Here is a 13,562-nt window from a genome sequence, read left to right as displayed (position 1 = left end):
ACTCCAAAACTTTCTTTATCCAAACTCCCAAACAAGCCAAGAAATAATAATATTCCTCTGTCTACTCCACCAATTCATCCTTCAGTTTCAATCCCATTTCAATGGGAAGAAGCACCACGCAAACCAATTAGATCTATTTGCGATCAGTCAAAGGTAGCAAGGTGCCTAGACTTGCCACCTAGGTTGTTGAATGAAGATAAAATTACTAATACGCCCTCGCCTACGACGGTCCCGGACGGACCTTATATCGGTCGATCTTTTTCGTCGTTTCAAACAACCCATGGGGGAGAAATGGAAGTACAGAAGAAATTAAACATGAGTAGTAATAAGGACATGAGATTATGTCAAATAGGTTCTTGTAGGTGGGAAAGCTTCAAGGAAAATAGGAGAGGAGTTGTCGGGGACAGTTTTGACTTTTCAGGTCCTCTCAGTAGTACTTCAAGTACTGCTTATGATTTTGATGGTACAAAAGCTTCAAGTTATTTTGCTCCTTTCTAACCTTCTCAGCTGATTTTGTTCACTCCATAGGTATTAGTAGTTTCTAATATTTACTAAGTTTTGATGTTTATGGCTTCTCTCATTGAAGGGAAGAGCAAAAGATAAAAAGTAAAAAATTGAACAAAAAGTTTACACCCAACAAAATTGTGTAAGATCCACCGAATTGTGATATATGAGTGAAAATATAAGGAAAGAGAAGAGGAGAAAAAAAGGAAAAGGGTGTGATTAAATCTCTTAATTGAAGGCACTAATAATGGATTGGGAGTCTTTTAAAGTGGAATGTATATATTTTGTAAACAAAACTTGTGTAGGTAGGGTAATTTACTAAACATGAACATTTAGGGTAATAAATGCAGAGGAATAAAAAAATCTCCTTTTGAATTTCTTCCGCTTTTTAAAGTTACCCGAAGGGGAAAAAGGCCCTAGTAACCTTCATGTTGAGGAGTAAAAAGAGAACCTAACTTGAGATGCTCTATTGGTTAGACATATATGAACTTAAAAAACTGGGATGTTTGATTTGTACATCACTAAATTGTTCCGGTGAGTCAAAAAAAAAATTGAACTCAAGCAACAAAGATTAAAAAGAATGAGGCAAATTATTAAAATTATAGTCGTAAAATGGTTTAAAACTGTCCAAGATAAAAAAGTTGTCTTATGCATTTAAAGGTTAAGCTACCAATGACGGCTTTTGGGTAAAGAAGAAAGGCCATTGACAAGAGATATGGAAAAGCAAGAGATACAAAATTAAGTACTCCCCCTGACCCAAGTTGTAACACTTTTTACGTTTTGAGATTCAAACTTCTTACTTTTGACAGAATATTTAAACATAAAATTTTTCGAAATTTTTCAAAATAAAATTTATATATTCATAAACTATGTAATAAGTATTATAAGTCATAATAATTAATGATTCAAAATACTTTAAAGGCATATGAAAAATTATGGCCAAATAACAACTAGTTTGACTTCGTAAATCCAAATACGTTCACACATATTGGGACGGAGGGAGTAGTACCGAAGGAAACTGTAAACAATGCTTCTTTTGCCATCAAATATATGAGTCGACTAAAAGCAATTATTGTACTTGGCAGCAAATAGGCCAAGCAAAGAACCTGAATTCTAGTTCAAAGTAACAGAGTATTTCCTCTACATGATAAGCAGCAGCGACTACACTGAAATTTGGTTCATTTTTTTATCTGAAATATAGGATGTCAAAGGAGATCATAGAGTTCCTTAAATGAAGGCAAAGGAATCTATGGATTTCTCTCCCATCTTCACAGCGCGGACTATGAAATCAAGCTGCACCATGGTTTTCCTCTAAGATAACATTATTCATGCAAGGATGTTCATATCTTAGAAGTGTCTCTTGTTCGTTTATCAAACAAACTTAGTTTTCTGACTAATTAATCTTCATGAGTTTGATGCTTATGCGCCCATAGAAAGAAGCCTTCCAGTGAGAATTTTGCTCAAGTTTCAGCGCGTCAAAGTACACAGCGAAATAACTAACCCAGCTCATTAGCTAGCAGTTTTGTAGTATTCGTTACTTGCCGCTGCTACCCTTTTGAGAATTGTCCACACTATGGGTGGCAACATCTTTGGAATCGATACATGGGGTGAGTGGTGGGAAAGAAGGAACAGCTCGCAATATGAACTTCCGGCCAGTTTTTAAGCCTCCTCCAGATGAGCTAGAACCAAGCTCATTCAAATGACGATTAGGTGGAGAAATACGCTTCTTATTTGGGGAGCTTACTTTCACACCAGTTTGTGGCATAGAAGAGTCCTTTAATATTTCGGGTGTGTCATCTTCCATTGCATATGGCTTCTTATCAGAGTTTAGTAGTTCCAGAGCATTCATCCCACTCCCATCAAATTGGTTCATAGGGGTTATCGGTGAGTCACGCCAGGATAGCGGCCACGTTGATTGGAAATGGACAGTTTGAGGAATCAGTTGACCACCTGTATTACTTGCCAAATCTTGTGACTTTGGTAGCGCCAAAAGATCATCCGTATTGCCAGTCACATGAAACCCTGGTGAGAATTCATTTGCTAATTTTGCATTGCCATAATTAAACTCCTGATCGAAGGTAACAAGATCCATAATATCACCAGTAGTTTCCTGGTCTATGTCATGATTCTTAGAACTTGTAGGAGATGCTGGGGACAGCCCATAAATAGCTTGACCAGATTCAGGTGAAGAAAGGTATCTTCCAGAAGTAAACCAAGATTTAGATGCATTCTTCCCACGGCTAGAGTTGCATAGAGGTATCAATAGTAAGAAGGAAAACAAGAAAATCATTTGTCAGAAGTAGAAATAAGAAAATCGTATCAATTGAGTAGTCGATGGAGCAATAGAAGTCACAAAGATCTTACTTTGAGCACTGGAATGAAGGTGTCGGAGGAGTTAAGTTGCATTGATTTCTTGGATCAATTTGCAATAACCCACTTGTAGCTGTCACCATTTCCACCTTTTCCTCAACTGGCTTCTCCAATCTCTCAGTGATGCAATGTTTTTTCACCAAATCTTTACCGTATTCTAAACACACAAAAAGAAAGAGAGAAAAAAACATAAAGAACAGAAAGAAAAAGAATGGACAGCATAATGGCCAAGAAAAGAAAATATAAGGCAGCTCAAGCGCTCTTGATCACATCACCGTGATTCTTTCTCTTTTTTTTTTTTTTTTGAAAGGAATCATATCACTGCGATACAACACATTGTCAACATGGAGAATGGTGCGGTACTAACACTATCTTTCAGAAGTATAAAAATTCTTTTTCTCTTGTTTAGTCTGAATAAGGAATGTTACTCCACATTTTAAAAGTTTAGCTACTCATTTTTGGGTTGAAGAAAGAGAACTCTCTCTCTGAGAGAGAGAGAATATCTCTCTCTCTCTCTCTCTCTCTCTCTCTCTCTCTCTCTCTCTCTCTCTCTCTCTCTCTCGATCGAGGTAGAGAGAGAGAGAGAGAATAAAAGCTAAGCTCAGACTGTGAGGAACATTGCAAACCAAGGAATATAGAGCAAATACTATATGAATGTCTCTAACTTCAGAATTAGATTATATGGGCAAAGCAAGCATGCTTCAACTGTTCCAACTTAAGTTATATCAGATTCATCAATGAACTAGTACATCATCAAGAACTTTAGTATAGCCAAAACTTCATTACTGAATTTACAAGAGAACCAGCTTAATTTGTTGTCAACTTCACCAAGTTGACCATAGTTGTGAGTTGTGATACTGGCTTATCAAGGGATAGGACTGCACTTGTTTCCTTGATGGATGGAATTAGTTGAAACTCCAAATTATCTCTTAGTTAGACCCAATTCTGCGAAGTGCATTGAGATACAACGTCTAGGATATGCATTTCATAGTTCTGACTAGTGGAGAGGAAGAGAAAATGAGGGACACCATGTTTAGCCTGCATATTTGTGCTACGTATGATATACACACCTTTTTATCACATACAGCATTCTATGTTCATTATCACACATATTTTACTTAGACTGAAGTAACAAAAGAGTGACTTCGTTTAAGCTTATATAAGCGACCTGACTTGATGACAGGGGCTTGTATCAATGAGAAAAGGGTAAGACCAGCCAAGCTCAAGTATTTGGTATTATCCATATTTGGGAAGTTTAGAGCAACATATTTTGTTCTCATCAGACAAAAAAATTCAATTGTTAGTCATTGACCACTTACTATGAGACAAGCCCATTAAAACATATTTTATATTCAGAGTTAACTACTATGGTCATTTTTTACAATGAACCATTTTTAATGTGAGACAAGCACATTAAAGCATATGTTAAACATTTAGATTTGTCAAATACTATAGTTATCTCAGAAACCTCAAAGCATTATATTGTGATAGAAATAGATTCTACCATTAAAGAAAGTAGTCTGGTACCTACTTGCTAATATTATCCCTTGATATCTAAAATATTAGTTATTTCATGTACCTAACGGGAATCCCTACACTGCAACACATACAAAGAACCATCAACAAAAATATGAGTAACGAGTAACGACAGTCAAAAGCATAGGGAAAGATAATGTTCTACTTAAGATGCTGGGCTGTTCTTTTCTTGTAGGAAAGACACTCTTAGCTCAGCAAGTTAGCAGGAAAAGTTATGTTGCTAATACCTTCCTTTAGACCATAGACATTTTTACATCCTTCACAACGGCATCCACTGGAACATCCAACATTAGCCTGTTAAGATAAAAGAAGGAAAAACAACTTAGATAATTGAGAAAAAGCAAATTAGAATGCATGGTATGTGACAGAAATGTACCTGATAGCACTCGCAGTACTTTTTCAAACACATTGACTTCTTGCAGCTACAACCTCTTTTGTGCCTTGCAGAGGGAGGCGTAAAACTTGCTCCTTCCGCCTGTAAAATTGCAAGTAGATATGTCAACTATGAGGAGATTGAGCTTCCTGAATAAAAGAAGCTCTCGGAAGAGTTGAATACCCCAAGAATACTTGCAGGGGAATCAGTGGGATGCTGCACAATTTTTGGACAAAATGCCAGGGGATTCCGAGATTGGATTTGTTGCCGCACATCATTAACCGTGTCTTCATATTCAAGTCTGTTGAAGCAACCTTGACAAGCACAAGACCCCGCACAATATATTCCAGCGGCAAAGCAATCACAATAACTGAAGATAAACAAAATTCAGTAGACATGTAATGGATGTTAAAGATCAGCGATGCAAACATTTTAAACAACTTACAGTTTCAAGCATTTACTCTTCTTACAATTGCATCTTTTGCAGCCATCACCATCATAGGCATCTGAGGGTTTCTTCCTGAATTACACAAACATACAATTCTGTAAAAAAGTAATTGGACATATTAAGCTAGTTATTTGGAGATATAACAAGCAGGCTTGCCTTTTCTTTTTGGGACTAGACTGATTGTAGTTCATAGGGCTGTCGATATATTCGGAGCTAGACTTCCTTTTGTGACTTATAGTATGCTCCGTTGGCTTCAAGAGCACAGTGTTGTTTAAAGGTTTTGCAGCATTAAGATGCAAAGAGGCAGCACTTTCTGCATTCGTCCCATAACTTTCATGTTCACCATCATTGTCACCGATAGTCAAATGGCTCCCAACCACATTTGAAGATATCGAGCAACTCTTTAGGTTCTCAGAAGGGTGACAGCTCATCATGGACATCAACTTCTTCCCAGATATGCTCAAGTTACCCCTCTCAGCTGATTTCACGCTTACAGTTGCACGAGAACCACGAGAACCAGCTTGCATAGCTATACTATTTAAGTGCAAGCCAATACCAGATGGCTTGGGAACTTTAACAGCAAAGCTTCCAAAATTGTCAGAAGAAGATGTCAGTTGGGTAGATGGCCTACTGCTTGCAGTTGATGATCTATTTGATGAACCTGATGCTATGACCTCTATGACAGCAGGACTGACAGGTGGTATTGAGCAGCTCACAACATCTGAAGCGTTCTGTAAACCCACGCTAGTTGGTGATATCTTCCGTTGAGCATCTTCAAATTGGAGACAACGCCTACGTATTCCACTTTGATGTTGACCAGCCTACATTTTTTTTCTAACCATTTAGGCCATAACTATATGTTCATTTATCATGATCAAACGCAATAGTGTCATCAAAATTTGTAAGTTCCTTATACTACTGTTTCAAAAGCAACATGGATTTCCTGTGCTTTCCGTTTACATAAAGTCAACGACTCAAGAGAATTAAACAGGGACATCAGCAGAATTTTCAGAAACCACTTGCACAGCTTCAAACAGGTGCTTATGGACAGTGAGATGAGGTTGCATGTGTTTTTTCTTGTTAGCAGGGGCAACAGTCAAATTATCCTGTCATGTCGGTGGGATTATAAACTAACTGGATGGCATATGAGAAACGAGAAAATGGAGGCATAAAGATATTCTATGACAAAAGCCTTGGCACGAGGTAGCCTTTACCAACAAAAAGGTAAACTCTTTCCACCAGTCTCTTAGGCCAGACTTCATACTTATTGTAAATTACTATTCAATGGCACCATTACGTCTTTCAAGAATAAAGGCAAAAGGATAGATAGCAGATCCCACAATACTGAGAAGTTTCAGTTACAGAATGTAGCCTGTATGCATAACTTCTGCTATCTTGAGTCACAACAATCCAGATGGACGGGAGAAAAATGAATGTTACCTTCATTCTAAATCAGGTATCAAGTTAGAGGGCAGGAGTATTAGGAGCTGAAGCTTTACCTCATTTAAATGGAAGTGGGTCCAAAGTAGAGACAATAACGAGCCCCCAGGGCTTTGGTTCAGTGGCTAGGGCATATGTAACGAGTTCAAACCCTGCTGTTAACTTAAGCCTAGAATTTAAGTGGGAGCAAGGTAGAGAGGTGGGCCCATACTCTCAGAACCTCCTCGGAGAATATAAGGTTTTCATGAGACTGATCTTGAACCGCCATTCAAGCGTGAATACCTTCGTTTAAGAGAATATTTGTGGTCTCAAGGTTTGTACCTGCTGACCAACTGAAGTTGGGCCAGTTATCTCATGAGGTATTTCTCGATTATAAAAGAAAGATAATGTTAAGTTCTTCATGATTTTAAACCTCATTCATTAGTACAAAGCCATGTCTCATTTCATATTCTGAAACCATAATAATACGCTTATTGATGTTTAAGTGACTTGTAGTAAAATAGACAGAATCGCAAGACTCAAATAAACTAAGCATAAGTGAAAAGACAAGGCATCTAGTGAGTTCGGTATGGGCCAATGACCATTAAAAACGTTTAGCAAGCACGTTGACGAAGGAATATAAGAATGTTGTGAATTGCAAGAGGATTTACATTAGTTTTTTTCCTATATATCACTGAATTTGCATAATTATCAATGTTGGTTCAATTTTGGGCAATAGTATCAGAACATGAACATCTCACACCTTGGTTTGAGAATCATGTTGCATTATGCATTCATCTGGTGCACTTGACATTGAGTTAATCTTATCATTATCATTTCTGCAATCATGTGCATTCTCCAATAGTTCGGTCTGTATATCAGAAGCCTCATCCAACATAGCATGGTCAGCCCGTGAAAGCTGCAATTCATAAAAAATTGAAATGACATAAATAGCTCATATAACATGAGTTCCTCCAAAAAATCAAATAGAAAGAAACGGTATTACCTGAGCCATCTGACGGTCACTACAATGATAATGCAATGAATTATCAGCAGGCAAGTCAGGCTCAATCTTTGTGCATAAATCAGGAGATGGCAGATCAGAATCAGTACTGGTATTGTAAATCCCATTATCTTTCTGATCAGATGAAGACTTTCCCTTATTCTCCTCTTCAGCTTGCTCTACAACAACACGGGCAGCATCTTTTGGAATCTCGTCTTTTCTTGCATCCTTACTTGCAAAATCAGCAACAGATTCCGCTGCACTATTTGGTGATTGAGGAATATTATCAGCTACTTTTGGGCTGGGATTAGTTGAATTTGAAGGATTAGCAGACTCTGAATTCGAAACATCAACTAAGAACTCATCCACACATCTTATGAGACTCCCACTTTCATCGGGCACAGATATGTTATTATCAGATACTTTCTGAACAGAAGGGCTTAGTTCACTTCTCAATTGAGAAACAGATGCTCCATTGCCATCTGAATCTGTGATAGCATTGTTATTATCCTCATTCTTCCCAGAAAACACTTCACTGGATAGTTGAGGAAACTGGCTCCTGAGATAAGTTTAAGGTTCTGAAATAGTTAGTTTTTGCCTGACGGGAATGAATAGCATATTTTTATCAACATCATAAATAAGAAGACTCTTAAAGACAGTCTTATATCACCTTCTCAATCGACTATGTGCACTAACTCGAGGTGAGGTAAATAAAAGAGGAGGAGAATTCAGCCCTGGGAAACCTTGCACAACTGGAGCGGCCTTGACAGGTTGTATGGGAGAGAGGTTGCTAATATAACTGAAGACAGGTGAGTCCTGAGAACAAAATAAAAGAGTAAGAGAAATGCATTGAAGGATGAAAAGAAACTCATTCCTGAGAGCAGCCATCATGCACCCGTCATCTAGAAACTGTTTCAAGTAGTTCACAAAATTCGAGTAGTTGTGACAAGGGTAAAGAAAAGTAACTAATGATATCAAACCATTGCCTGAAGCAGAAAAGGAGAACATGAATAGCCAACAAGATCAAAGCTGAACCCAAAATATCTTTCATAACCAATAACAGAACACAGGGAGCAAGCGGAAAGCAGAGGCGCATGCAAAAACTAAGATGCAGCCATATACCTTCTTCATTTTTTACCATAAACAAACTATGCATAAACAAATACTGCTACAATCTTATAGCTTGGCATTGAATTTCTCAGTAAACCCAAAATAATAGAGAATCACCTTTATTAAGAAATGGACCGGAAGGTCTATAACTCAACCACAAAAGCTAGCTCATGAGATGAGGATTACGCAAGACCATATAAGGAGACAAATAACCTTACTCAACAATGTCAAAGGCTTGACACCCTCCCACAAGACAAGCCTGCCAACTGGAGGTGGAAAACATAATATGGGGGTCCAACATAGGGACAAACGATAACAGGGAAGAGCTTGGCTCAGATACCATGATAAGAAACGGGATCATAATAGCCCAAAAGCTAGCTCAGAGGTGAGGATTGCTCAAAACCTTATAAAGAGACAAATAACCCATCTCTCAGACAATTAGGGAGAGTTAACAACCCTCAATGGAAAGCAGTAATCGAACCCCAGACACGATAACGAATAGAAACTCGCATCATTAAAATCAACCATTCAAGAGCCGGACATCAAAATTCAATAAAATTGAGTAAGGAAATATATCTACCCAATTGAATCACATCATACAGTCGTACACAACCTCAACTCTACAAAATCACATTAAACAAGATAATCCAAAGCATTCAAGATTAGTCTTCGATCCAAACTTAACATCAATCAAATCCAATAGTCAGAATGTAAACTCTGGCATATACCTCCAACAAATACCTAGAACTCAAATATTCAACCCAAAACAAATAGAGAATCCCATCCCAAACAAAGGCCACATGAAAATGCTTAGTCTCCTACTTCAACTTAGCAAAACTCATTACACCAAATTATCTGAAACTAAAAAAGATAACAAATTGAAAAAAAAAATCCTAAACCCCAAACCTCGCAATTCAACTTCTTTAAAAGGCTTCAACCCACTTAAAAGTAAGACAAAAAACTATCGAGTTCAAGACCTGGGAATGGCGAAAAAACTGATAGGGAGCACTTCCCCTTTTAATGGGCCTTACGTGGCATGAATTTTGATTGGCCGTTGGTACCGAACACCAAGTGGAAAACCACATAACAAATAACTCAAAAACCAAAAGAAAACAACAATTCAAAGAAATTCTTTTTTTTTTACTTTAAAAAAAAAAAACTAAAACCAGACCTTAATTTAAAAAATTTCTACAGAAATGCCTCAACCCACTTGAGAGTAATTTGCACTCAACTTCAACTTAACAAGAAACCCTTAAATCCAACTAATTCTTTAAAAAAAATTGAAGTCAACAAATTTCAGAAAAAGCCTTGACCAAAGTCAACCCAATTGAAACTAAATTGCACCTTACAAATACATGTTACCCCAAACTATCAAAAAACAAACAAACGAAAAGTAAATCAGACTAAGATCCAATAACCGCTCATAAATTAAATCCAGTTGGACAGAAAACGTAAAATGTAGCGCATACATATATCCTTATAATCAAAGAAAAAGGTATAGAAATTACTTCGGCATGTGTGGGGTTGATTGTAGAGTTAATGGTAGCGGTCTTTGAGGAAGGTTCAGGGGAGTCCATTTTGACTAACCCCTACTTCTCAAATAGCAGTAATATTTTTTGTGCATTTCTCCTTTTATTATTTCTCGTTGATCTCCTGAGAACTTTGGAAAGTCACTCTGGACATGATAAAGATATCTTACCGGAAAATATGGCATGAAAATAGTAACGGTGGCTTAGGCGGGAAAACCATTTTTAGGGTGAAAAAACAAACGTACACATGTAGGCTAGCTGGTAGGTTTAAGCCCAAGTCATGTGGTTCGGCCCTTCTTACCACTTTCACGAAACTTGTAGGGATGGTTCGGTTTTGGTATTGGAGCAATTAATCACAACATAAAATCTCGCTCAAGGTAATATAGTATTTGATTGATTGCATAAGGAGAAAATAATTATCACCATAACTAATACAGCTTTTGGGTGATGATATTAAATAATACATACATTAAGTTATGCAAAAATATTTTGTATTCTTTGATAATATGAAAGAACAATATGTGTATTGATAAGACGAAGATTAAATTGTCTAATGACTAACATGCACTCTTAAATGTAAGTATCAATCAATGTGTAATAATCCATTTATAATCATCATATAACCCTTTATTATTAATTACCAAGTATATAATTGTATAGGGTAAAATTGATAAAACGACAGATGGATGCTCGACGAGTTGACACGTGGAAGTAACGACAAGTAAGATATGAATCAGCAAATAGCTAGCACCGGTTACGAACATGTGACCGGTACTGAGTAAGTTCCGAAGACATTGGAACCGGGGACGAAGATCTGAAAGGAAGATGTCGGTTGGAAGAGACAGCATTCAATGAGCAGCCGTTATAAAAAAAATAAAATAATGCACAACCGTTATTCAGCCATCAAAAGGGTTTTATTCATATTAAAGAAGAGCTCAATTTGGGGATCTTGTTTCCCCAAATTGAGCTATAAATAGGAGAAATTGTATTCATTGTTGGATACGAAAAAATATTTGTACACAAAAGGCAAAATCTGCTCTTACTCTATTAACAAATTTCTTCCTTTTTGTTTTATATATTGTTCTTATTATTACTTCCGCATAGGCTCATCCTAAAATCATGCTTATTTTTTGTTCAAATTAGTTTAATCAATTTATTTCTGTTCTTAGTTATTTTATATTCTTGGATCAAATTAATTCATGTATCTATAAATCATGTTACAAATTTAACTGTATCGTTTGACGGGTAAACAATTTGGCGTCCATCGTGAGCATAGACAATTGTGTTACTACTTTGATCCATTCATGTGTTACTAATGCATTTTGACACTTTTCTTTAGTCAATAACAAAAATCAGATTTTGGCAGCTAACGATGTGAACAAATCTTTCAATACTGGAACAAATAACGAGCATGAAGATATGTTCCATCGTGCTGATTCAACTAGTGAAACTCGCAACGAAGGAGATAAGACAACTCCAGTTTACGAGGAACGAAACCCTCGTCATGTGAGAGGTCCAACTTTTGATGATATGGACGATGAACCTGTTGTTGAAATAGTAAAAGTTTTGAAAGCAACACAAAAGGGAGATTATGAACCATCTCTCAAAACAAGAATGGATAATGACTGAACTTCAGCAAACACTTTCGGTTGCTTCCAATAATTCCAATAGAAGAGTTAAAGCCCCTTTCAGGGTGCCTGCAAATCAAACAGCTCAAAGAACTGGGAACGTCGCTTCAAGGGAGGAGTTTGGTTTTAATAAAAATCAAGCAAGTCGTGTGGGTAGTGGATCCGAGAATTACAACCCAAATGATTCCTTTCAAACCGAACTCATGAGATTTATGAGAGAAATAAATGATTGGATGGATCAAAATGCTAAAGAATGACACGTTCATATGGATCAGATCCCGCGAGCACCACTAGTATTGAAGGGTCCGAATTCGAAGAAATACACATAGTTTCCATTTAAACCAAGTGCAGGCCCCGGAGTTGTTTCCAAAAAGATTCAAGATGCCTGATATCCCGAAGTATGATGGAACTTCAGAACCACAAGAGCATATCACAACTTACACTATGGCTATAAAGGGAAATGATTTGGCTCCTCATGAAATCGAATATGCCCCGCTGAAGAAATTTGGCTAAACCCTAACAAAGGGTGCTTTAACATGGTATTCTCTTTTACCTGAGCATTCGATTGGCTTTGAAATATTTGCAGATTCTTTCATTAAAACTCATGCTGGGGCGAGGAAAGTCCAAGTTGGGAAAGCAAACATATTCATAATCGATCAAGGGGAATTTGAATTGTCACGAGAGTTCGTAATCTGGTTTCAAAAGGAGAGGATGTTATTATCGGCAGTAACGGATGAGTGGGCAACTGATCCGTTCACCAAAGTTCTTAATAATTTAAGTTTTTATGCCTCCAGAAAATTGAAGGAGAACTTATTGGAGTTTCAAGCAACCATATGGACAGGCGTTATGAATCAAAAATCAGAATTGAAGATGATAAATTTTGTTCTTCGCTATCTTCCAAAGGTCGCAATCGTAATCGGAATTAGGAAAAGTTCAAAATTGATTTCGATGCAGATGGGAGGTCTTCCCAGGTTCATTTTCAGCCTTATGAAAAGGTTGATGGGCGTGGAAATAAAGGTTTTCAATCATCAGACATGGTCATATCGAATAGAAAGGATGATTATGGCCGGAGTAGCAGTACGTTACATAAGAAGGAACCATTAGGGTCTCGAGATTCAGTATACCCCGGTTATCCGATTACGACTTCAATATTCGCTTGGTAGAACTAGTTTCAGCTATGAGAAACAAGAAGGCTATATTTCTGAAACCAATTCGGTTGGATCCTAGTCAAAGAAATCCTAATATATGGTGTGAATTCCATGAAACGCATGGCCACATATTTTGGGATTGTTGGCATTTTCATAAAGAGGTTGCATGGTCATCTTAGGGAGTTTCTAACCTTTAAAGACAAATCACTTAATCTTCTTAACCTTTAAAGACAAACCACTTAATTGCCATCAGTTTCTTCTTCGTCAAGTACCACTGTGGTTGGTCCGGTTGGAGCTTCTTTTGTCGAAGGCTACTCTTGAGTCTCAACCATTGAGGTACACTTTCTTTTGGTTTTTTTATCCTTAGGCTGGGGACTCATGGAGGATGGACTTTCATAGGAAGCAAGAGTGGCATCACGAGCCCTCTTCCGGTCAAGGATTGCTCGAATTTGTTAATGGGCCACCGTTGGGTCGTGGGAAACCTCAACAACAGG

The 13,562-nt window shown here is 37.4% G+C and overlaps 1 protein-coding gene across 1 annotated transcript; it reads right to left on the bottom strand.

The window, feature by feature from the left end:
- Positions 1-1,555: 1,555 nt before the first annotated feature.
- Positions 1,556-10,643, bottom strand: LOC107823054 (CRC domain-containing protein TSO1). The gene is made up of 11 exons (XM_075251334.1): positions 10,272-10,643; positions 8,324-8,469; positions 7,657-8,212; positions 7,414-7,569; positions 5,388-6,052; positions 5,229-5,303; positions 4,967-5,153; positions 4,787-4,885; positions 4,638-4,704; positions 2,869-3,031; positions 1,556-2,744 (listed from the first exon to the last, which is right to left on the bottom strand). Exons 1-11 carry the CDS (start codon positions 10,338-10,340, stop codon positions 2,039-2,041), a joined length of 2,889 nt encoding a protein of 962 aa, XP_075107435.1. The 5' UTR covers positions 10,341-10,643; the 3' UTR covers positions 1,556-2,038.
- Between the last annotated feature and the right edge of the window lie 2,919 nt (positions 10,644-13,562).

This window comes from Nicotiana tabacum, chromosome 1 (assembly GCF_000715075.1).
Source record: "Nicotiana tabacum cultivar K326 chromosome 1, ASM71507v2, whole genome shotgun sequence".
Lineage (NCBI taxonomy): Eukaryota > Viridiplantae > Streptophyta > Magnoliopsida > Solanales > Solanaceae > Nicotiana > Nicotiana tabacum.
The sequence above is the reverse complement of the archived record's forward strand: the minus strand, read 5'-3'. Positions and strand labels throughout refer to the sequence as shown.